This window comes from Procambarus clarkii, chromosome 25 (genome assembly GCF_040958095.1).
Source record: "Procambarus clarkii isolate CNS0578487 chromosome 25, FALCON_Pclarkii_2.0, whole genome shotgun sequence".
NCBI lineage: Eukaryota > Metazoa > Arthropoda > Malacostraca > Decapoda > Cambaridae > Procambarus > Procambarus clarkii.
The window spans coordinates 22,595,700-22,620,760 of record NC_091174.1 but is presented as its reverse complement, the minus strand read 5'-3'; the positions used below and the strand labels follow the sequence as shown (position 1 = coordinate 22,620,760).

General features: G+C 41.8%; 1 protein-coding gene across 1 annotated transcript in view; it reads left to right on the top strand.

The window, feature by feature from the left end:
* Positions 1 to 25,061, top strand: part of LOC123756330 (MAM and LDL-receptor class A domain-containing protein 1) — a gene marked incomplete in the record, with an annotated part of 412,433 nt that overhangs the window by 322,107 nt on the left and 65,265 nt on the right. The window contains 1 exon segment of the mRNA XM_069331355.1: positions 19,937 to 20,017. Within this exon segment, the coding sequence (XP_069187456.1) occupies positions 19,937 to 20,017 (81 nt within the window).

The following is a 25,061-nucleotide window of genomic DNA, read 5'->3' as shown; positions in this document are numbered from 1 at the left end:
GGTTAGGTTAGGTAGGTTAGGTAGTCGAAAAAACATTAATTCATGAAAACTTGGCTTATTAGGCAAATCGGGCCTTGCATAGTAGGCTGAGAAGTGCGTTCTGGCTACTAGGTACATTATATATATATATATATAAATATAATATAAATGATGTGCATGTTCAGTAACGGTAAGACTTGTTGGGCCTGGCCAGCAACATGATGGGGGGAGTGTGAAGTGAGATTTTTAATAATAATTAATATTAAACTCATTAATTTAATGCCCCCTAATTTGCATTAGGGGGACCTGTATAAGGCTTTCCTAGATAAAGTACGTGCTTCATTTATATCAGGCTCCACAGGGCAAGTGGGGAGACCTATAATAAGCCGCCAGCTTCCTGTGCTCGTCGAGGTCACTCGTGTATTTTAAAAGTTTAGTTACCCATGCATAAATTTTTCATTTTCATTGAAATAGCAAAAAATAGAAAATGACATGTAACGGGATTGACTTAAATATTTTCTTTAGATTAGTTAGTGATGTGGAGGGGGTCGTCATGTGGTGTGATAATGGGGAGATATAATACTAAGTATAATAGTTCACCTTGAGCTGTAATCGTCGCGGAAGGCAGGTGAAGCATGTATGATGCTTCTTTCTTCAGATGTATGGCTCACTGGAGCAATACATCTGAAAAAAGATTATAAAAGAAAGACTTGCCCGAAACGCTATGCCTACTAGTGACTTTAGGTATTGTATGTACTATCTTTAAATCTAACAGGATGTTTGTACTGTAACGCTGCAACTATGTATGTACTGTTCCTAAATAAATTATTATTATTATTATTATTATTATATAAGAGTGTACGTCTATCTAATAGTATGAAAGACTAAGTAACAGACCTGAAGCAAACACACCAGAGGCGGCGCTGTAGTAAACACACTGCAGTTGAATACGCACAGGAACGGTGGCGCGGAATCCGTGTGGAAGGTACCCTCTTCCCCGTACTTAAAAAAACTTGGAAAATGCAGGAATCCGGGTTTGGGGAGCAAGACAATAAAATGCAAGAATTCGGGGAAAACATCGGGTAGAAAACACGGGGAACTGGAACTTATGGAGAATCTTGGAAAATTACACAAAATATGGAGTAAGGCAGGTAACTCAAGAAGCAGGAACTGAGCTATCATAAGCACCACAAGTGAAAAATATCGAACAGTAACCAACAAGCCGGAGAACATCTATGGTGCAATCAAAGCACAGTAAATCAAGACTGGAAACGTTGAACACAATATATGACGTCTTGACTGAAGTCGGCAGAGCGATGATACAGATATCTTGGTGAAATCCTCATGATCACCACATAGCAACGGTTACTCACTGCGGCAATGTGGAGGGGGTCGCCACGTGGTGTGATAATGGGGTGATATAATGCTAAGTATAATGGTTCACATTTAGCTGTAGTCGTCGGGGAAGGCCGGCGAAGCAAGTCTAGGCTTCTCAGGGAATGCAGGGCAGAGGATGGCAAAGCCTCGTCATTCAGCCAGTTAGTACATATCCTAAGTACAAGTGGTTGCCGGGTGGGTTTCCTCCATGCTGGGTCACGAGCAGTTCATCTCTGTCCCTCTTGGCTTTCTCCAGGCCTGCGCGGGAAGGCTGTGCGCGGCCGCCGTCCCCAGATCAGGGCGCAATCTCTGCCTACACTATGAAATGTCTCCCTTGGCGGGTTTTTTCACTGTGGTTCCCTCCACAGTTTATTGTGCACTCATATCCAATTAACCATATAGCAGATAGCGGAAAAGCTATATATTTTTTCTTAATGGTATCAGAAGTGCGACTCTAACGTTCTTATATGTAAATATGTTTCAGTAACATATTAGATTGTATTTTAATAAACATTATTTTTTTAATAAGCTGCCCCCTTTCCTATCCGGCCCGTTGTCGTTGTGGAGGGACGTAGTGGGCGGCTGCCGGAGTGCGATGCTCCATGGGTCAGTCCTCTGTCCTTATAACTTTTCCTTTTCCTTTTGTTTCATTTTTTCTCCCCTCCCCCCCCCCCCCCTCGTCCTCTTTCTTGTTGTCATTTCCCACCGTCCTTTTGCCAGTTTTGATTATTCTTTTGGCCTTCTTCTGTTTTGACGCCTGGGAGTTTGAGGAGATATACTCTCTCACCCGTAGAACTGTGGTACCCGACGTCTCGAGCGAGGGGACGCTTTTATTGTCAATCCTCCTTTCATCACCGAACCCAATCTCTACGGACTGACGGTTCTTAAAGTGGCGTTTGTGGGGCGTATACTCACGATGCTCCCCTGGGGCTCCCTCGGCAAGACCAGCCACATGTCTCTTGTTGGGTGTCCTATCCTCTAATTGTGGCTCCGTGATGGGTGTGGGGGCACATTCGTGAATGAAAGTCTTTCCTCTCGTTTTTATGTTGACTACTGTTCCTCTTGTACCTTCCCGGGCTCGTGGGGAGGGTGACCAAGCCCCCGAGTCGGACTGTGTTGGAAGACCGGGCTCTGTAGCCCTCGCTGCATTGGGCCCAGACCTTGTTTCTCCTTTGACCCTCCTGCCTACTTCCCTTGGCTCCCCTCCCTCCTATGTGGTTGGGTCTCGAGCCACAAGATCCCAGTGGTGCCTACCTCGTCTCTTGCCATGGCTCAGTCTCTCATTGTGACCATTGCGCCTTTTAACCCCTCTCTATCTGGGGGTTCTCAATGCCGTCCGCGCCACTGCCCTGCTCGCACGATCCCATCCCATACTAATGCGTACCATGCCTTGTTTGGTCCCGCTTCGTGGGCTAAATACTTTGGTCTCCTCCCTCTGGATTCTACATCTCCTGACGATTTTTTCCTCCATAGGCACCTTGTTGATTCAGTAGATGCCTCTGTTACTTTCAATCCCACCCGTCTCGGTACACGTGTCGTTGCTGCTCGTTCTCAGGATGCAGCCTCCTGCTTGGCTGCCTTATCCTGACTTGGCAAGACCCCTGTTCGAGTCTCCAAGGACGTTCAGTTAATTGCCACTGTTAGTACTGTTCTCTTCCCAGACCATGTTGCAACCGGTGTTAGGAATCTACAGGCCTGCCACGAAGATATTCGGCATATCCTCGAAGCCCAGGGTCATTCTGTCTTCCAGGTGGACACGTTTACTCGTTCACCTCGTGGTCGTTGTCGTCAGCCCCTTCGGGTTGTGACGATTACCTTTGATGGTAGGACCCTTCCGCCTCTGTCATTCTTGCTGGTGCTAAGTGCTCTGTCATTCCCTCTCCTTGGCTCAGTAATAAGTGCTGGAGGTTTGGGCATGGTGCCCACCGATGCTCTAGTACTGTCTCTCTCTCTCTGTCCCTTGTGTGGGGACGCAGGTCACTCAAAGTCGGAGTGCACTTCTCCCCAGGCTCGCTGACTCAATTGTGGCGAGGCCCACCCTACCTTCTCCCGCGCGTGTATACATAACGAATTTGAGGAAGCCGTCCTCAACATGAAGAACTGGAAACGTTTGTCTTTTCATGAGGGGGAGGTTATCTTGAGATGATTTCGGGGTTTTAGTGTCCCCGCGGCCCGGTCCTAGACCAGGCCTCCACCCCCAGGGTGCAGCCCGTGACAGCTGACTAACACCCAGGTACCTATTTTACTGCTAGGTAACAGGGGCATAGGGTGAAAGAAACTTTGCCCATTGTTTCTCGCCTACGCCTTGGATCGAACCGGGACCACAGGATCACAAGTCCAGTGTGCTGTCCGCTAGGCCGACCGGCTCCCCAAGGCGCCAAGTTTGCCGTCTCCTCCCGATTGATTGATTGATGAAGATTAAGCCACCCAAAAGGTGGCACGGGCATGAATAGCCCGTAAGTGGCGGCCCTTTTGACCTATTACCAGTATCTAGAGCTGATACTGGAGGTCTGTGGAGATGCGAATGCACCCTGCGTGACAGGAGATGTCTCCCTTGTTAATGTGTTAAGATGAAGCCATCCAAAAGGGGCACGGGCATGAGTAGCTCGTAAGTAATGGCCTTTTTGAGCCATCACCAGTATCAATAGATGATACTAGAGATCTGTGGAGGCACGACTGCACCCTACGTGACGGGAGATGTCTCCCGTGGTCTCCTCCTTTTCGCTAACGTCTCTTATGCTCGCGTGTTGCGCCCCTCCTCTCCTCATCCTTCCCACCTTCCTCAGTCTTTCAACTGTTTCCAGGCATTAGACGTGGACGCGCCCTCCGCCTCCTCCCCTGTTCCTTTATGTTCTGTTTCGACGTTTCCCCCTCCTAGTTCTCTGGCTGGGGTTCCCCTTCTTTCTACCCAGTCTGTCGTGTCTCCTGTGTCTTCTTTCTCATCTCCCACTGATCCTCCTTCCTATCCTTCTCCTCCGTTTCTTAGATCTCCACGCCGCCTGTCTGTGTGAGCTGAAGTCCATCACTCTCCCAGCGGTCATCGTGTTGTTCGCTCTCGTTCTTCTTCTTCGGTTGAGATGCTTAAGTCTGTTGCCCAGTACGTTGTTGCTGGGACGCCTGTCTCTCTGCGGCAGAAGCGTAAGCCAGGCTCCTCCCCTTCCACCACCAAGGCGGGTAAGAAGGCTTTGCTTTCTTCCTCGTTCCCCTCCCCCTCCCCACCTCTGACTCTATTGCTCCATCCCCTCCCTTTTCGGTGGTCGCGCCCCCTGTTCCCGTTATGGAGGTTTCTTTGGCCCCCACTTCCCTCTCGGTTGCTGCCCTTGCTGAGGTTCGCTCTCCGGTTTCTGCCTCTCCTCCTGCTGCTGTTCTGGACTCTCGGTTGTCCCCTCCTCCTCCTTCTTCTCTTCCTGACCTTGCTCGTCCGCCTCTGGTCAGTCCTCCAACTCCCTTCCTTTCATCCTTACTTAGTTTACTCATGCCCCCTAACCCTGATCCTACGCTTCTTTAACGTGCTGTGTTCCTTTTTCGCCTTTGTTTCTTTATTGTTCTCTGTTGCTGTCCTTTCTCTTCTTGTCGATGTCTATTCTTCAATGAAATAATCGTGAATATTACGCCAATTTCCATGAACTTCAACTTCTGATTTTACAGTTTTCGCCCCTTTGTGTCTGTCTCCAGTTGTCGATGCTTGGTGCTCGTCCTGGTCGCTTTCGTGGCTTTTCCTTTCCTACCCCATCCCCCAGCATTTGCTGGGACCCATTCCTCTTTTGCTCTCTTGATTCGTTCTGATGTTTCCTTCGTCCCCCTTACTTTTTTCGCTGCCTCTCCTATGTTCTGCTGCCCGTGTCTTTGTGCGTAAATGGTACACGGTTTGTTCCATTTAACTCTCTCCAAATGGCCCGCTTTCTCTTCCTGATCTTAAACACCTACTGGACTCCTTGCCAGAGCCTGTGCTCCTTCCTGCTGGGTGATTATATTTGTCGGCATACCCTCTGAGGTGATGTTATGACAAACACCTGGAGTCGCCTTCTCGAACCGTTCATCCTCTCTTCTTCCCTGTCTCTTCTGAATTCTGGTGAGCCCACTCATTTGGACTCTCGGACTCGCACCCTTTTATGTCTTGATCTTTCTCTCTGCTCGTCGTCTCTTTACATGGAGTTAACGTGGCGGGTTCTTGATGACTTCCATGGCAGTGACCATTTCCCCATCCTTGTCACCTATTTCTCTTTTCACGCTCTCCTCTCCTCTCCTTCCTTACGTGGCAGTTTGCCATGGCAGACTGGAACCTATTTACTCTCCGTGCTGCTCTCTTTTACCTCTCCATTCTGCCTCTCCCTCATACCCTCCTTTTTCATGACATCATCTTCGACGCTGCCCTCTGCTCTATTCCTCGCTCTTCCTCTTGGTGACCACGGAAGTGCGTTCCCTGGTGGAATGTCGACTGCGTTCGGGCTGTCTGCTGTAAGCGTGCAGCCTGGAAGAGACACCACCGCCGGCAGATGGCTGATTCTTTTCTTATGTTTCGGAAGGCGAGTGCGGTGGCCGTAGGGCCATCCGTACAGCTAAGCGTGAGTGTTGGAAGTCTTATGTCTCCACCATTACGTCCGAAATTCCTCTGCCGAATATCTGGAAGCGTATCTGCACGATACGCTGTAAGTTCATTTCTGATGTCTTGCCGGCGCGTTCACGGAGGTGAACGCGCCGCTCGCAACAGGTCCGCTTGTGGCGGACCCGTTGCAGGTCGCGACCGAACTGGGTTCCCACTTTTCTTCTGTTAGCTCTGGTTCTCATCTTCCTTAATCTTTCCTTCTTTGTAAACCTGTTCTTGAATCTCGTCCTTTAGATTTCTGCACCCATCTCAGACTTCCCAATAACGATCCTTTCTCTCTCTCTGAACTTAAGTCTGCCCTGGCCCTCTGCGGTTCTACGGCGGCGGGCTTCAATGGCATTCATTATGAGATGCTTCGCCATCTCCCTCCGTGCACGTCTCATTATTTACTGAGTCTGTATAATCGGGTCTGGGAGTCGTCGTCAGTCCCTGAGGACTGGCTCGATGCCGTTGTCCTCCCTGTTCGCAAACCGGGGTTTCTTGGGACATTCCATAAAGACTTCCGCCCTATTACCCTCAAGAGCTGTGTCTGCAAACTCTTTGAACGTATGGTTAACATTCATCTGAGGTGGTTCTTAGAACACTATCACCACCTTTCCCCTTCTCAATTTAGTTTTCGCAAGTGCCACAGTACAACAGAAGTCGTGGTGAACTTGGAGGTCTATATTCGTACTGCTTTGCTGTGAAGACCTCCGTTGTCATGCTTTTCGACCTAGAAAAGGCTTACCATACCACCTGACGATATCATATTCTGTCCCAACTTCATTCTTTTGGCCTTCGTGGTAATCTCCCTCTCTTTCTCCAAAGCTTCCTCTCTCGTCTTTCCTTTCAAGTAAGGCTTGGTGCCACTCTCTCTGCCTCTTTTCGGCAATACGAGGGTGTGCCTCAAGGTAGTGTTCTAAGCACTACTTTCTAATTGCCCTCAATGATCTTCTTTCCTCTCTTCCTTCTGGCGTCTTCTTCGCTCTCTATGTCGACGATCTTACTCTTTGCTGTCGGGGTGATGTTTCGCCTCTCCTTCAACTGCGGCTTCAACTTGCGATTGATGCCGTGTCGTCTTGGGCCACCGATCATGGCTTCAGATTCTCTACGTCTAAAACTTGTGCTATGACTTTTACTCGGAAGCATGTCATTCTTCGTCGCTCTGTGTCGCTTTATGGTTATCCCCTTGTGTATAAGGATTCCGCTATGCTTTTGGGGTTAATCTTTGACACTCGTTTGTCTTGGTCGCCCATATCTCTTACCTCCAAGTTGAATGCTCTAAGGCGTTTACCCTCCTTAAAGTTTTGTCCCATACTTCTTGGGGAGCAGATAGGCGCACTCTTCTCGCTATTTATTCTTCTCTCGTCCTGTCTAAACTCGATTATGGTTGCCCTGCTTACTCGTCTACTTCTCCTTCTACTCTTCGCCGTCTTGATGCTTTTCCCAATACTGGGTTGCGGCACCAGCTCTGGTGCCTTTCGTTCGAATCCCGCCTTCAGCTTGTATGTTGACACTGGCTTCCTGTCTCTTCAGGACCGCCATGATCGCTACTGTCTCCGCTATCTTGTGCGCAATCCTTGCAACATACTTCCTCTTGCCTCTGTCGTGCTTTGACTTTTACCCCTCCTATGGTTCCTGTTCCTCTCCACCCCCTCCCTCTTTCTGTCCGGTTATCTCGCTTACAGGATTCTCTTTCCGTTCGTATTTATAATATTACTTCTCGCCTTGTTCCTTCCTTGCCCCTGTGGAGAATCCCCCTTCCAAAGTTTTGTATATCCTTGACCCGCATCACTAAAGCTTTTACCCTTCCTACGGTTCTGAAACGCCTTTTCCTTGAGCACTTTTCTTCGCACTCCCGCTCCGTTTCCATCTTCACCGATGGGTCCAAGTCTGCAGACGGTGTAGGCTACTCTGTTGTTTTTCCTGACCACACTTATATGTGTTGCCTTCCTCCAGAGACTAGCATCTTTACAGCAGAACTTTAAGCTATTCTCTATACTCTTCGTCTCCTGCTTTCTCGTTGTCAATCCTCCTTTGTATTTGTAGTGCCCTCATGGCTTTAGGGTCCTTTAATCCAGTCCATCCTGTGGTCATCGAGATTCAACATTGGCTGTTTCTGATCTCCAGCAAATTTAAATTCGTAGAGTTTTGTTGGGTTCCCAGTCATATTGGTGTTTCTTTAAATGAGCGTGCGGATGCTGCCGCTAGGGAAGCAATCCGCTCTTGTCCCATCTCCCGTAAAGGAGATGGGACAAGGATTCCTTATGGGATGGAATTCCTTATTCCTACTTTTACCCAGTTATTCATTCCTCCATCCTTGCCCATTGGCGGGTTTGTTGGTCTTCTGTTGTTTGTAACAAACTGTGTACTCTTAAATGTTGTGTGTTCCCATGGCCTTCTTCCTACACTTTTACAGCTCTGGCATGGTTGCGTATTGGTCATACATGCTTAACTCATGGTCACTTAATGGAGCGCCGCCCTGCTCCTTATTGTCCAAATTGCACTGTCCCTCTTACAGTCGTCCTTGTTAAATGTCTTGACTTCCAGGACGAGCGTGTGTCACGCTTTCGACCGTCTCTTGCGGTCACTTGTCCCTCGATAGAATTCTTGCTGAATCGGATACTTTTGATATCGTTTGCATTATGTGTTTCTGTTCTCGTATTGGCACCCTTGGTGATTCCGCACATTTGATAGTGCTACATAGCCTTCCCGGTGCTACACAGCTTCCCAGAGCTGTGCTCAAGAAGGAGGTGGATGACAAAGTAAAAGTAAACCCCTGGTTCAATAGGCAGTGCAGAGAAGCAGAGGAGAGGAACAAAAAGCATAGAAAGAGTACAGAGAGCTAGGATCAGAGAAAAATAGATATGCACTAGAGAAAGCCAGAAATGATTACACCAGAGTCAGGAGGAAAAATGAGAGACAATTTATGAAAATGACTTAGCAGCAAAAGCTAAGGACCAGCCAAAATTCTTTTATAGTCATATAAGGAAAGAAACAGCAGTCAGAGACCACGTGATAAGGCTAGGGGGGGAAATCTTACAGAAAAAGACAAGGAGGTGTGTGAGGAACTAAACAAAAGATTCCATGAGGTCTTTACAATGGAACCAATATGGAGACCAGAGTTGAGAGATGAAAGGCAGAGGAAACACTGGATGACATAGTAGTCACAATGGAAGAAGTTAAAAAGCACCTGAAGGGACTAGATGTAACAATATCAAATTGGCCCGACTTCATGTGACCGTAGCTACTGCAAGAGACTGCAGAAGAACTATGTCCCCACACTAAATGAGTTTTTAATAAAACACTCAAAACAGGAATTCTTCCAGAATTACGGAAAAAAGGAACAGACATGAGGCAGTAAATTACATACCAGTGTTATTACAAGTATTCCTTGCAAAGTGCTAGAAAGTAATCAGGTTGAGAATAGTGGAGCATCTAGAGAAGATAACAATTTTATCCCAGCTGCTGTGACAGACGTGCGTCAGAAGCGCTCCTGGAGGTTGTGAACTTGTGTTAACAGCTATAGCGAACCCGTACTCTGGCTTATCAAAGAAATTTGGCGGACTTCTGCGATGTCCGCAGAGTCTGAGAATGAGGATGACATACAACACTACTCCAGGCCATTTCAGGTAGTAGTGACCAGGAAAAAGCGGAAAACTATGAACACACGGGTAAGAAGTGAAAGCGAGAGTAGTTGGGATGAGAAACGCCCGAAAAAAATGCAGTGATCAATGCCAGACAGGACCAAGGTTTTTAATTACTCTTCAGTCTCAAACCGAAAATTTCCCCAGACAGACGCAACTGGACCGCACACAGCAAGATGAACAGATTAATGGAAGGAAGCTGCTATTATTTCCCTCGACTTGTCAACTAATTTTTCATCAGAAGCTAGAGTGGACCGTTCAATTGGCCATGGAATTTGGTGAATACGAACCATTATTTAAGGAGGGTGTATACCGAACAGAAGAACATCTAACGAATGACAGAATTAGGAATATTGTTTTGGTTACTCCTTAAGTGGGAATATTTTACGCTAAAGTTATTGTTTTTTAACTATCCGACATACTTGGATCCTGAATATCTTCATCTGAACAATAAAAATGTTGCGAGGGTTAAGAGGAGCATTGTACGCGGTGAATATCAAAGCCAGATTGTTGCCCTGTTAAAGGATGAGGCTCCAGATAGATTTTTTGTATAAGCACATTAATACAGGAAAGTAGCAAAATATATAGAGGAGCCTACATTATGCATGAAGAGCCAGGATTGACAGAGAAGATTTTTTTTGGCATCTTGCTGCAATTGTCGAAGCATGTTCTTAAACAAATAGTTAAACTCAAACCAAACAAATCCCCAGGGCCGGATGAAGTGTTTGCCAGGGTGCTTAAAGAATGCAAAGAGGAGCTTTGTGACCCACTGTCAACCATATTTAATAAATCAATAGAGTCAGGCAGAGTGCCAGAGTTATGGAAAGTTGCTAATGTGATACCAGTTTTTAAGAAAGGAGATAGTTCACTTACGTCAAACTGTCGGCCAATTAGCCTAACGTCTATTGTGGGAAAGTTACTCGAATCTATAATTGCAAATAAAATTCGTCTCCATCTTGAAAAACATAAATTAATAATTGAGTCGCAGCATGGTTTTATAAATGGCCGTTCATGTTTAACAAATTTGTTATCTTTTTATTCTAGCATAGTTGAGGCAGTTGATAGTGGTAAGGATTGTGATGTTGTGTACCTTGACTTTAGCAAAGCTTTTGATACAGTGCCACATGAAAGACTGATTAAAAAGATAGAGGCTCATGGTATTGGGGGTGCTATATTAAGCTGGATTAGGGCATGGCTATACCAAAGGAAACAGAGAGTTAGTATAAATGGAATCAAGTCAGAGTGGGAAAATGTTGTAAGTGGAGTGCCTCAAGGCTCTGTCCTGGGACATCTGTTGTTTATAAGAACATAACATAAGAACAAAGGTAACTGCAGAAGGCCTATTGGCCCATACGAGGCAGCTCCTATCTATAACCACCCAATCCCACTCATATACTTGTCCAACCCGCGCTTGAAACAATCGAGAGACCCCACCTCCACCACGTTACGCGGCAATTGGTTCCACAAATCAACAACCCTGTTACTGAACCAGTATTTACCCAAGTCTTTCCTAAATCAAAACTTATCCAATTTATACCCATTGTTTCGTGTTCTGTCTTGTGTTGATATATTTAATACCCTATTAATATCCCCCCTGTTATGTCCATTCATCCACTTGTAAACCTCTATCATGTCACCCCTAACTCTTCGCCTTTCCAGTGAATGCAACTTAAGCTTTGTTAATCTTTCTTCATATGAAAGATTTCTAATTTGGGGAATTAACTTAGTCATCCTACGTTGGAAACGTTCAAGTGAATTTATATCCATTCTATAATACGGCGACCAAAACTGAACTGCATAATCTAAATGGGGCCTAACCAAAGCAAGATATAGCTTAAGAACAACACCAGGAGCCTTGTTACTAACGCTTCGATTAATAAATCCCAGTGTCCTATTCGCCTTATTACGAACATTCATGCATTGATCCTTTTGTTTTAAATTCTTACTAATCATAACTCCCAGATCCCTTTCGCAATCCGACTTCGCAATCTCAGCACCATCTAGCTCGTATCTTGTAACTCTATCATCATTACCTAGCCTCAGAACTTTACATTTATCAGCATTAAATTGCATTTGCCAATCCTTTGACCATTTCAAAACCCTATCTAGATCAACTTGAAGTGATAGTGAGTCCTCCGAATTAATTTCCCTACCGATTTTCGTATCATCGGCAAATTTACAAATGTTGCTACTCAAACCTGAATCTAAATCATTTATATATATTATAAACAACAGAGGTCCCAGGACAGAGCCCTGAGGTACTCCACTAACAACATTATCCCACTCTGACTTAACCCCATTTATACTAACTCTCTGTTTCCTTTGGAATAGCCATGCCCTAATCCAAGTTAATATAGCACCCCCAATACAATGAGCTTCTATTTTTCTAATTAGTCTTTCGTGTGGCACTGTATCAAAAGTCATCTATCTCTTTTCTTAAAAATTGGTACCACATTAGCTACCTTCCATGACTCTGGCACTCTGCCTGACTCTATTGATTTATTAAATATCGTAGACAGTGGCTCGGAAAGCTCCTCTTTGCATTCTTTAAGCACCCTGGCAAACACTTCATCCGGCCCTGGGGATTTGTTTGGTTTTAGTTTTTCTTATTGTTTAATTACATCCTCCCTGGTAACTGCTAAACTAGTCAACCTGTCCTCATCCCCACCCACATAGACTTGTTCGGCTGAAGGCATATTGTTAAGTTCTTCTTTAGTAAATACAGATATTAAATATTTGTTAAAAATACTACTCATCTCCTTGTCATTATCCGTTATTTGACCTATCTCAGATTTTAATGGACCTATCCTTTCCCTAGTCTTAGTTCGATATAACTGAAAAAACCCTTTAGGATTTGACTTTGCTTGCTCTGCTATGCGAACTTCATAATTTCTTTTTTGCTTTTCTAATCTCTTTTTTAACATTTCTAACCAGTTGTATGAATTCCTGTTCTAAACTGACTTCCCCATTCTTAATCCTTTTGTACCAAGCTCTCTTTTTACCTATAAGGTTCTTTAAATTATTTGTTATCCACTTTGGGTCATTAGTATTCGATCTATTCAATTTGTATGGTATACTACGTTCCTGTTCTTTGTTTAGAATATTCTTAAATAAGTTATATATTAAATCCACATCGAAATCCCCTTTTACGTCACCTATCGCTGGGTTCATGTCTCGCTCCAAGACCGGCCCACATCCCATACCCAAGACTTTCCAATCTATTTGACCCCAAAAATTTCTTAGGCTATTAAAATCAGCTTTTAGAAAATCTGGCACTTTAACAGAATTTTCTCCTACAGGTCTATTCCATTCTATGCTAAATCTGATTACCTTGTGATCACTGTTCCCTAGCTCACTCCCTATTTCGATGTCATTAATTTGTGTTTCCCTGTTAGTTAACACTAAATCTAAAATATTATTTTCCCGCGTTGGTTCCTTAATATGTTGCGTAAGAAAGCAATCGTCAATTAATTCTAGAAAATCTTCTGCTTCACTATTCCCTGTTTTGTTCACCCAGTTTACTCCACTAAAATTAAAGTCACCTATGACATAAATACTGTTAGATCTAGATGCTCTAGATATTTCATCCCATAGATAAGAACAAAGGTAACTGCAGAAGGCCTATTGGCCCATACGAGGCAGCTCCTATTCTATAACCACCCAATCCCACTCATATACTTGTCCAACCCGTGCTTGAAACAATCGAGGGACCCCACCTCCACAATGTTACGCGGCAATTGGTTCCACAAATCAACAACCCTGTTACTGAACCAGTATTTACCCAAGTCTTTCCTAAATCTAAACTTATCCAATTTATATCCATTGTTTCGTGTTCTGTCCTGTGTTGATACTTTTAATACCCTATTAATATCCCCCCGGTTATGTCCATTCATCCACTTGTAAACCTCTATCATGTCACCCCTAACTCTTCGCCTTTCCAGTGAATGCAACTTAAGCTTTGTTAATCTTTCTTCATATGAAAGATTTCTAATTTGGGGAATTAACTTAGTCATCCTACGCTGGACACGTTCAAGTGAATTTATATCCATTCTATAATATGGCGACCAAAACTGAACTGCATAATCTAAATGGGGCCTAACTAGAGCAAGATATAGCTTGAGAACCACACCAGGTGTCTTGTTACTAACGCTGCGATTAATAAATCCAAGTGTCCGATTTGCCTTATTACGAACATTTATGCATTGATCCTTTTGTTTTAAATTCTTACTAATCATAACTCCCAGATCCCTTTCGCAATCCGACTTCGCAATCACAACACCATCTAGCTCGTATCTTGTAACTCTATCATCATTACCTAACCTCAGAACTTTACATTTATCAGCATTAAACTGCATCTGCCAATCCTTTGACCATTTCAAAACCCTATCTAGATCAACTTGAAGTGATAGTGAGTCCTCCTCCGAATTAATTTCCCTACCGATTTTCGTATCATCGGCAAATTTGCAAATGTTGCTACTCAAACCTGAATCTAAATCATTTATATATATTATAAACAACAGAGGTCCCAGGACAGAGCCTTGAGGCACTCCACTTACAACATTTTCCCACTCTGACTTGATTCCATTTATACTAACTCTCTGTTTCCTTTGGAATAGCCATGCCCTAATCCAGCTTAATATAGCACCCCCAATACCATAAGACTCTATTTTTTTAATCAGTCTTTCATGTGGCACTGTATCAAAAGCTTTGCTAAAGTCAAGGTATACAACATCGCAATCCTTACCACTATCAACTGCCTCAACAATGCTAGAATAAAAAGATAACAAATTTGTTAAACATGAACGGCCATTTATAAAACCATGTTGCGACTCAATTATTAATTTATGTTTTTCAAGATGAAGACGAATTTTATTTGCTATTATAGATTCGAGTAACTTTCCCACAATAGACGTTAGGCTAATTGGTCGATAGTTAGACGCAAGTGATCTATCTCCTTTCTTAAAAACTGGTATCACATTAGCAACTTTCCAAAACTCTGGCACTCTGCCTGACTCTATTGATTTATTAAATATGGTTGACAGTGGGTCACAAAGCTCCTCTTTGCATTCTTTAAGCACCCTAGCAAACACTTCATCCGGCCCTGGGGATTTGTTTGGTTTGAGTTTTACTATTTGTTTAAGAACATCCTCCCTGGTAACTGCTAAACTCGTCAACCTGTCCTCGTCCCCACCCACATAGACTTGTTCGGCTGAAGGCATATTGTTAAGTTCCTCTTTAGTAAATACAGATACAAAATATTTATTAAAAATGCTACTCATCTCTTCATCACTATCTGTTATTTGACCTGTCTCAGTTTTTAATGGACCTATCCTTTCCCTAGTCTTAGTACGATATAACTGAAAAAACCCTTTAGGATTTGTCTTTGCTTGCCCTGCTATGCGAACTTCATAGTTTCTTTTTGCTTTCCTTATCTCTTTTTTAACATTTCTAACCAGTTGTACGAATTCCTGTTCTATAAAGATGTTCTATAAATAGATGCTTTGCTTCCATTCTGTCTAAATTTGGTGGCCTATATATAACTCCTATTATAATATTATTTGCTTTTTCGTTTAATTCTATCCAAATAGTTTCTGTGTGTGGCTCAGTTTTGATTCCCTCTTTGAGACTACATTTCAAATTGTCCCTAACATATATGGCTACTCCCCCTCCTCGTCTAATATATCTATCTGTGTGAAATAGTTTAAATCCATTTATTTGATATTCAGCTAATAGTTCTCTATTTTCTACATTCATCCACGTTTCGGTAAGTGCAATAATATCTATTTTTTCTGTGCAGACAAGAGCATTTAATTCATTTATTTTATTTCTTAGACTTCTACTGTTAGTGTAATATACCCTAAGTGAATTGTTATTTTGAGGCCCTTTTCTTTCCCTGCTCATTTTGCCAATTCTTTTCTCCCACGAACACATACTTTTATTACCTCCTTCCTCCAAATCAATTCCCATACCACTATCTACTAACAGTTTAAACCCAAACAAACACCTCTAACCACTGGTTCCAACGAGTTCGCAACAGCAACAACCCCAGCCCTCGATAGATTCACCCCATCACGAGCATACATTTCATTTCTTCCATAGAAGTGTTCCCAGTTGTCTATGAAAGATATTGCATTTGATTTGCAATATCTTTCCAGCCGGCAATTGACACCAAGTGCCCTCGACATCCATTCATTTCCCTCTCTCTTTCTTGGAAGAATGCCACATATGATCGGGATTCCTCCCTTGCTCCTAACTAATTCAATGGCTGTCCTGAATCTCTGTATTAGTTCCTCACTCCTAACTCGCCCAACATCATTACCCCCTGCACTAATACAAATAATGGGTTTGTTCCCATTTCCTGTCATAATATCATTCATGTTTCCAACAATATCACCAATTCCAGCTCCCGGATAGCAAACCCTTATTCTGTTCCCCCTATCTCTGGCACAAAACGTTCTGTCTAAATACCTCACCTGGGAATCTCCCACAACCAAAATTCGTTTCGGTACCTCCTTAACTTTCTGAGCAGCCTGGGGGCCTGCGCTCCGCCGCTCTTTGATTTTCGTTCCGAGTGAACTGCAGACGCACCACAGCACTCGTCCTCCAACACGGCAAATGAATTTGCTGTCCTTAGGGCGTCTGTAGGCGACCTTGTCAAGGTCTTCTTAAGACCCCTGTCTTTCACGACTCTCCACGATGAGGTCCCGTCAACACTGGTCTCCTCCTTCGTTTCCTCCCGAAGTCTCAGCCGTCGTACCTCCTCCTGCAGAGAATCCATCTCTTCTCTCAGAGCTCCAACCAGACTCGCCAAATCCTTCACTCATTTATATATATTATAATATATATCAATGATTTATATTCAGGTTTGAGTAGCAATATTTGCAAATTTGCCGATGATACGAAAATCGGTAGGGAAATTAATTCGGAGGAGGACTCGCTATCACTTCAAGTTGATCTAGATAGGGTTTTGAAATGGTCAAAGGATTGGCAGATGCAGTTTAATGCTGATAAATGTAAAGTTCTGAGGCTAGGTAATGATGATAGAGTTACAAGATACGAGCTAGATGGTGTTGAGATTGCGAAGACGGATTATGAAAGGGATCTGGGAGTTATGATTAGTAAGAATTTAAAACAAAAGGATCAATGCATGAATGTTCGTAATAAGGCAAATCGGACACTCGGATTTATTAATCGCAGCGTTAGTAACAAGACACCTGGTGTGGTTCTTAAGCTATATCTTGCTCTGGTTAGGCCCCATTTAGATTATGCAGTCCAGTTTTGGTCGCCGTATTATAGAATGGATATAAATTCACTTGAACGTGTCCAGCGTAGGATGACTAAGTTAATTCCCCAATTTAGAAATCTTTCATATGAAGAAAGATTAATAAAGCTTAAGTTGCATTCACTGGAAAGGCGAAGAGTTAGGGGTGACATGATAGAGGTTTACAAGTGGATGAATGGACATAACAAAGGGGATATTAATAGGGTATTAAAAGTATCAACACAAGACAGAACACGAAACAATGGGTATAAATTGGATAAGTTTCGATTTAGGAAAGACGGGTAAATACTGGTTCAGTAACAGGGTTGTTGATTTGTGGAACCATTTGCCGCGCAACCTGGTGGAGGTGGGGTCCCTCGATTGTTTCAAGCATGGGTTGGACATGTATATGCGTGGGATTGGGTGGTTATAAATAGGAGCTGCCTCGCATGGGCCAATAGGCCTTCTGCAGTTGCCTTTGTTCTTATGTTCATCCACAATGCTGGTTCCTCTCTAGTCCATGAAGCCTAAAGTGAGAGATCCCAAGCCGACATCCATAAGCCAGGTAAACGAAGCTCCAAAGGAAGGCAAGATCGTACAGCAGGAACAAGAAATAAATGGTGGAAAGATACCGATAGCCTCTGTGACCAACGTTTGGGAGAAAGGAACGGCGACGATAAAGGCTAGCTTAGTGGCAGTAGGAAACGAAACCGAAAAAGTGTACCTCGAGGTGATAAGAACATGCGAACAAAGGTAACTGCAGAAGGCCTATTGGCCCTTACGAGGCAGCTCCTATTTATAACCACCCAATCCCACTCATATACATATCCAAGCCATGTTTGAAACAATCGACGGACCCCACCTCCACCACGTTATGTGGTAATTGGTTCCACAAATCAACAACCCTGTTACCGAACTAGTATTTACCTAAGTCTTTCCAAATTGTAAACTTATCCAATTTGTACCCATTGTTTCGTGTTCTGTCTTATGTTAATACTTTTAATACCCTATTAATATCCCTTTGTTATGTCCGTTCATCCATTTATAAACTTCTCTTATGTGACCCCTAACTCTTCGCCTTTGCAGTGAATGCAATGTAAGCTTTGTTAATCTTTCTTCATATGACAGGTTTCTAACTTAGTCATCCTATGCTGGACACGTTCATGTGAATTTATATCCATTCGTACGACGACCTAAACTGAACTGCATGATCTAAATGGGGCCTAACCAGAGCAAGATAAAGCTGAAGAACAACACCAGGTGTCTTGTTATTAACACTTCGATTAATAAATCCAAATGTCCTATTTGCCTTATAACGAACATTCATGCATTGATCTTTTCGTTTTAAATTCTTACTAATCATAACTCCCAGATCCCTTTCGCAATCCGACGTCGCAATCTCAACACCATCTAGCTGGTATCTCTATCATCATTACCTAGTCTCAAAACTTTCCATTTATCAGCATTAAACTCTATCTGACAATCTTTTGATAATTTCAAAACCCTAATTAGATCGACTTGAAGTGACAGTGAGTCTTTTTCCCTGTTTATTTCCCTACCAATTTTTGTATCATCAGCAAATCTGCAAATGTTGCTTCTCGTTTGCTAAGTAATGGTAATAGAGTGACAAGATACGAGCTTGAAACAAGATACGCTGCCCAATAAACTCGCCCCTCAGGGCAAAATTTTAAAATTTAAGATACGAGCTAGATGGTGTTGAGATTGCGAAGTCGGATTGCGAAAGGGACCTGGGAGTAAGTAAGAATTTAAAACAAAAGAATCAATGCATGAATGTTCGTAATAAGGCAAATAGGACACTGGGATATATTAATCGAATCGATAGTAACAAGACACCTTGGTGTGGTTCTTCAGCTATATCTTGCTCTGGTTAGGCCCCATTTAGATTATGCAGTTCAGTTTTGGTCGCCGTACTATTGAATGGATATAAATTCACTTGAACGTGTCCAGCATAGGATGACTAAGTTAATTCCCCAAATTAGAAATCTCTCATATGAAGAAAGATTAACAAAGCTTAAATGTTGTTTATCTGTTGTCTGTTTATCTGTTTATCTGGACCTCTGTTGTTTATAATATATATAAATGATTTAGATTCAGGTTTGAGTAGCAACATTTGCAAATTTGCCGATGATACGAAAATCGGTAGGGAAATTAATTCGGAGGAGGACTCACTATCACTTCAAGTTGATCTAGATAGGGTTTTGAAATGGTCAAAAAATTGGCAAATGCAGTTTAAAGATGATAAATGTAAAGTTCTGAGGCTAGGTAATGATGATAGAGTTACAAGATACGAGCTAGATGGTGTTGAGATTGCGAAGTCGGATTGCGAAAGGGATCCTCATCAATGATGAGCTCAAATCCCTCCAAGGTTGCCTGGTTTACTACTACTTCATTTGGTACAGGGGCTTCTTCTCGCTCTGTTGTGAAGACCTCCTGAAATCTTTTGTTGCGTTCTTTATACTCAGCCTTGCCTTTATGTATCTGGTCTCCTTCTTTCAAAGTTTCAGCACTTGCTCATTCTCTGCTGTTTTCCTCCTGATGTGGCTGTGGAGCAGTTTAGGTAGGGTCTTGGCTTTACTCGCGATGTCATTTTCATACTGTCTCTCTACTTCTCTCCTCACTCTGAGGTACTCATTTCTGGCCCTCTGGTATGTCTTCCTGCTCTCTGGTGTTCTGTTATTCCTGTAGTTTCTCCATGTTCTTGTACATAATTGCTTCGCTACCATACATTCCTGATTGAACCATGGGTTCTTCTGTTGCTTTTCAATTTTCTCCCTTTGGGCGAGGATTAACCTGTTTGCAGCTTCCTGGCATTTCTGGATGATGTAGTCCTTTATATATGTGTGTGTGTGTGCGCGCATTCACCTAGTTGTATTTGTTGGGGGAACCAAAGACAGGAGCTTTGGCTCTTTGGTCATGTCTCTCAACTGTCTGTGTGTCGGTGTCTGTGAATAGTCCAATTTTCGCTCATCATCTTTATTTTATGTAGATAGGTTATTGGTCCCCCATTCTCCTCATTGAATATAACTGGCAAATAATTCAGAAAGAGTAATTATGGTTCGTTTACAGGTTGTGCTGCAGTTTCCGAGCAAGAATATCACAATATGGAGACTACAGAACAAGCAGCACGTTGGCTGGACCTACGCTCAGGTCAGCACTGTCATCCACTGACAAACTTTTTGTTCTTGTATTTTAAAAGGCTACGGTCTCATTACTCACCAAGTTGCTACGGTCTCATTACTCACCAAGTTGCTACGGTGGCATTACTCACCTAGTTGCATCTACACAAGTTGCTACTTGTGTAGATGTGCTGAATAATAATATTAGATAATAATTAATTATCTAACCGATAAATTTTCGAATACCCTGGATTTGTAAAATGTTAACAAATAAATTGCCAATCACTGCTCCATATTTTGCTGCAATGTATTATATTTGGTAAGAATAGCTATTATAACTATAACAGTAATACTGTATATTATTACTATACATAATAGTAATATTATTTGTAGTAGAAATATTATCAGTAGTAATATTATTAGTAGAAATATTAGTAGAAGTATCAGAAGTGCGTTTATGATTATCATTGCTAAACGATGTTATTTGGGTTAAAAGAGTTATTTATGCACTTATAGATTAAAAGTACAGACTGATATCTATCAACCACGGTAGATCTATCAACCACGCTTTGAACAACCAGAATAAGGTTGATAAAGCTACCGTCTCTCGCTCTGCGGGTTGGATGTTCGAGGCTCCTATGTAATTAACTGTTATTAGCCACATTTATTGTGGATGACAATTTCCGTGACTGGGGCGAGGATCACCTAATTCCTCCATGCCTGAGTGTTAGCCAAGCGAAGGCTTACAGTTGGGCAGCAGTTATTTGCTTCTGGATTCTTTCCTTACTGTGGCTGTCCTAAACATGGTTACTTGAGCTCCGTTTGAGCTTAACCTATCGAGGTTCGAGGCTCCTAGAGCCAAAGTGAATGAAATATTGTTTCACGTGTTTATTGTAGTTGACAATTTATATATTTTTGTTGAGCCTAATAGCCAGAACGCACTACTTGGCTTAGTATGCAAGGCCCGATTTGCCCAATAGGCAGAAAGATTTTCGCTGTTTTCAAAAAATGGCTTCCAGATGGTTTATTTGAGATATTATTATATTAAGAACATGAATTATTGACTTAGTTATGTTAGTTTAGGTTAAGTTAAGATAGGCTAGGCTAGGCTATGTTAGGTTTGGTCATATTTCTATGTAACTCTTAATTAAAATTTGATAAAATGAGGTCTTATATAATGGAATGGAAAGCCTTATCGTTTCATAAAAAAAACATTTAGAAAATATATGAGTTCAGGAAAACTCGGTTTATTAGGCAAACTGGGCCTTGCATAGTAGGCCAAGTAGCGTGTTTTTGCTATTAGGTACAACATTTTTATGTATGTATGTGTGTGTATGTATATATATATATATATATATATATATATATATATATATATATATATATATATATATATATATATATATATATATATATATATATATATATATGTCGTATCTAGTAGCCAGAACGCACTTCTCAGCCTACTATGCAAGGCCCGATTTGCCTAATAAGCCAAGTTTTCCTGAATTAATATATTTTCTCCATTTTTTCTTTTGAAATGATAAAGCTACCCATTTCATTATGTATGAGGTCAATTTTTTTTTATTGGAGTTAAAATTAACGTAGATATATGACCGAACCTAACCAACCCTACCTAACCTAACCTAACCTAACCTATCTTAATAGGTTAGGTAGTCGAAAAACAATTAATTCATGAAAACTTGGCTTATTAGGCAAATCGGGAATTGCATATTAGGCAGAGAAGTGCGTTCTGGCTACTAGGTAGCCAGAACGCTACCTAGTAGCCAGTAGCTACCTAGTTAGCCGCTTGGCTAACACTCAACGCTACCTAGAACGCTACCTAGTAGTAGTAGAACGTTATATATATATATATTATATATATATATATATATATATATATATATATATATATATATATATATATATATACACACACACACAAAAAAAAGTTGTACACAACACATGTACCCCCTATTAGACTTTTTTACAGGAACTTCTTTTCGACAGCTCATAAAACGGAGGAAAGGGTCCTGAAAGATATTGTTGATAGGAACGTTATCCCTACAGACAAAAACAGAAATTACTATTGACGATTTACTATAAAATAAAAAAAAAACGGCCAATCTACTCATGAAAAACTTTCTAGACACAAAGCAGAATGCCTTGAAGGAAACCAACGTCGTCTATGCCTTCAAATGCCCACTTGGGGACTGCAAGCCCCAAAGAATTTAGTATATAGGCAAGACAACAACGTCTCTTTCCAGGCGATTAACACTGCATAAACAACAGGGATCCATAAAGGAACATATAATCTCCTCTCACAACCAGACCATCACCAGAGAAGTCTTAACAAACAACACAGAAATCATCGATAGATACAGCGATAGCAGGCGGCTCGACATCTGCGAGGCACTACACATAAAAAAAAAAAACACCAGCAATCAACAGCCAATTAATCCACAACTATATTCTACCCACTTCAAGACTTCGAAACAATATAGAAGCATCATTGGAAGTATGGGCCAAAAGACCCTCTGCAGTTACTTCCATTCTTTTTCTCTCATATCCAAGTAATACCCATAGTTTCGTGTTCTGTCTTGTATTTGTCACAAGTTTACCTCATACAAAACTGTTGCACCATATTACCTCACCCAAATGCGAGTATAAGTATGACGGATTAGCTGACTCTGTTTAGTGTTTTCAGGTTACAGTTGTGTGTGTAAACTAAAGTCTTTGAAAATGTAATTTATTACGAAACGCGTTCAAGCGTCGTGTCAGACTAGAAATAAAAGTTAATTTTGAAGAATGGATTTTTCAGTTACCATCGACAGTGAAATGAAACATAAGAAATATTGAGAAAATTCGTGTTAGAATTATTAATCTTACTTTTTCGGTCATATTTAACAACATATTATATATATAAAAAAGATCGACTGCTTGGCTGTTGTCTGTGATAAAGTAAGGGAAGACACGCAAAATACATAGTCTGAACAATGAAACTTTAATTAATTTTAAAAATTATGAACAAAGAGAATCCCTTGGCTATGTACAGTGCAAACAAACAAGTCAAAAAAATATAACATAAAAATTAAGAACAAGGGTGACGTTACTCTACAAATAAAATAAAGACAAAAGAATGGATAAACAGGTGCTGAGAACATAGCGGTAGCTGAGAACCTCCACCAATAAACAGAGCGTATATCAGTTGGTTGTTCACAGCTTGAGAGCACAAGGATATTCTGACATCAATGGCTGGTTCAGGCCCAGACATCGACTTGGTAGAGGGTGCTGAGGAGCAGAGGTGCAGGTGTGCAGTCGGCGGGTCACCAATCAGAAGCAGGCAGGCTGGAATGGTAGTGTGCTGGTTGGCGACGGTGGCGAGCCGGCATGGAGGGAGTGAGGAGTGGCGGGAGTTTAGGGTACGTTTGTCTTCTGGTCAAAACGTTTTGTGCTACTGGTAGACGTATCTTGAAGGTAGCATCTTAGTGTTGAATATATATTATTATATATGCATATATATATATAAGTAACTTTACGTAGGGAAGAGCAGGCCCAATCTCTCTTGAAAGAGATTACCGTCACAAAATATATATATATATTTATATATATATATATGTCGTACCTAGTAGCCAGAACTCACTTCTCAGCCAACTATGCATGGCCCGATTTGCCTAACAAGCCAAGTTTTCCTGAATTAATATATTTTCTCTAAATTTTTTCTAATGAAATGATAAAGCTACCCATTTCATAATGTATGAGGTCAATTTTTGTTCATTGAGTTAAAATTAACGTAGATATATGACCGAACCTAACCAACCCTACCTAACCTAACCTAACCTATCTCTATAGGTTAGGTTGGGTTATGTAGCCGAAAAAGTTATGTTAGGTTAGGTTAGGTAGGTTAGGTAGTCGAAAAACAATTAATTCATGAAAACTTGGCTTATTAGGCAAATCGGGCCTTGCATAGTAGGCTGAGAAGTGAGTTCTGGCTACTAGGTACGACATATATATATATATATATATATAATATATATAATATATATATATATAATATATATTATTAAATATGGCCAAAAAGTAAGATTAATAATTCTAACACGAATTTTCTCAATATTTCTTATGTTTCTTTTCACTGTTGATGGTAATTGAAAAATCAATTCTCCAAAATTCATTTTTATTTCTAGTCTGACGCGACACTTGAACGCATTTCATAATAACTTATTACATTTTCAAAGACTTTAGTTTACACACACACAACTATAACCTGCAAACACTAAACAGAGTTCTTACTATGCTATGATTTAAACAGCGTTCATTTTATTTGGTACCCGCATTTTGGGTGAGGTGATATGTTACAACAGTTTTGGATGAGGTGAACAAAACTTTCAACACAGGACAGAACACGAAACAATGGGTATTAATTGGGTAAATTGAAGGTAAGAATGGATGTAACTGCAGAGGGCCTATTGGCCCATATTTCTTGATGTTTCTATATTGGAGCGGAGTCTTGAAGTGGGTAGAATATAGTTGTGCATTAATTGGCTGTTGATTGCTGGTGTTGACTTCTTGATGTGTAGTGACTCGCAGATGTCAAGCCGCCTGCTATCGCTGTATATATCGATGATTTCTGTTTCTCTTCCCACAACCAGACCATCACCAGAGAAATCTTAGCAAACAACACAGAAATCATCGATAGATACAGCGATAGCCGGTGGCTTGACATCTGTGAGGCACTACACATCAAGAAGTCAATCCTCACAGATAAAGGAGCAAATCAAAAAGAAAATATTTTCAACTACCAAAAGTCGCCACAGAGCCCAAGGAGTGGAAGGAAGATCCACTGCGATATGGTACGAACAAGCCACTGGTTACTCCTCTTTCAAGCCTGGCAAAAAGATATCCAGAGACATTGCAGTAGCCATACACAGACTCAGACTTGGTTACAAGTGCTGCTGGGAGGTAATGAACCCAATAGTTAAAGAGTGTCACATCTGTGAAACTGAAGCAGAGGCGCCACTATTGCACTACTTACTGGAATGTGAAGCTACTGAACCCCTGCGCATCAAACTCAA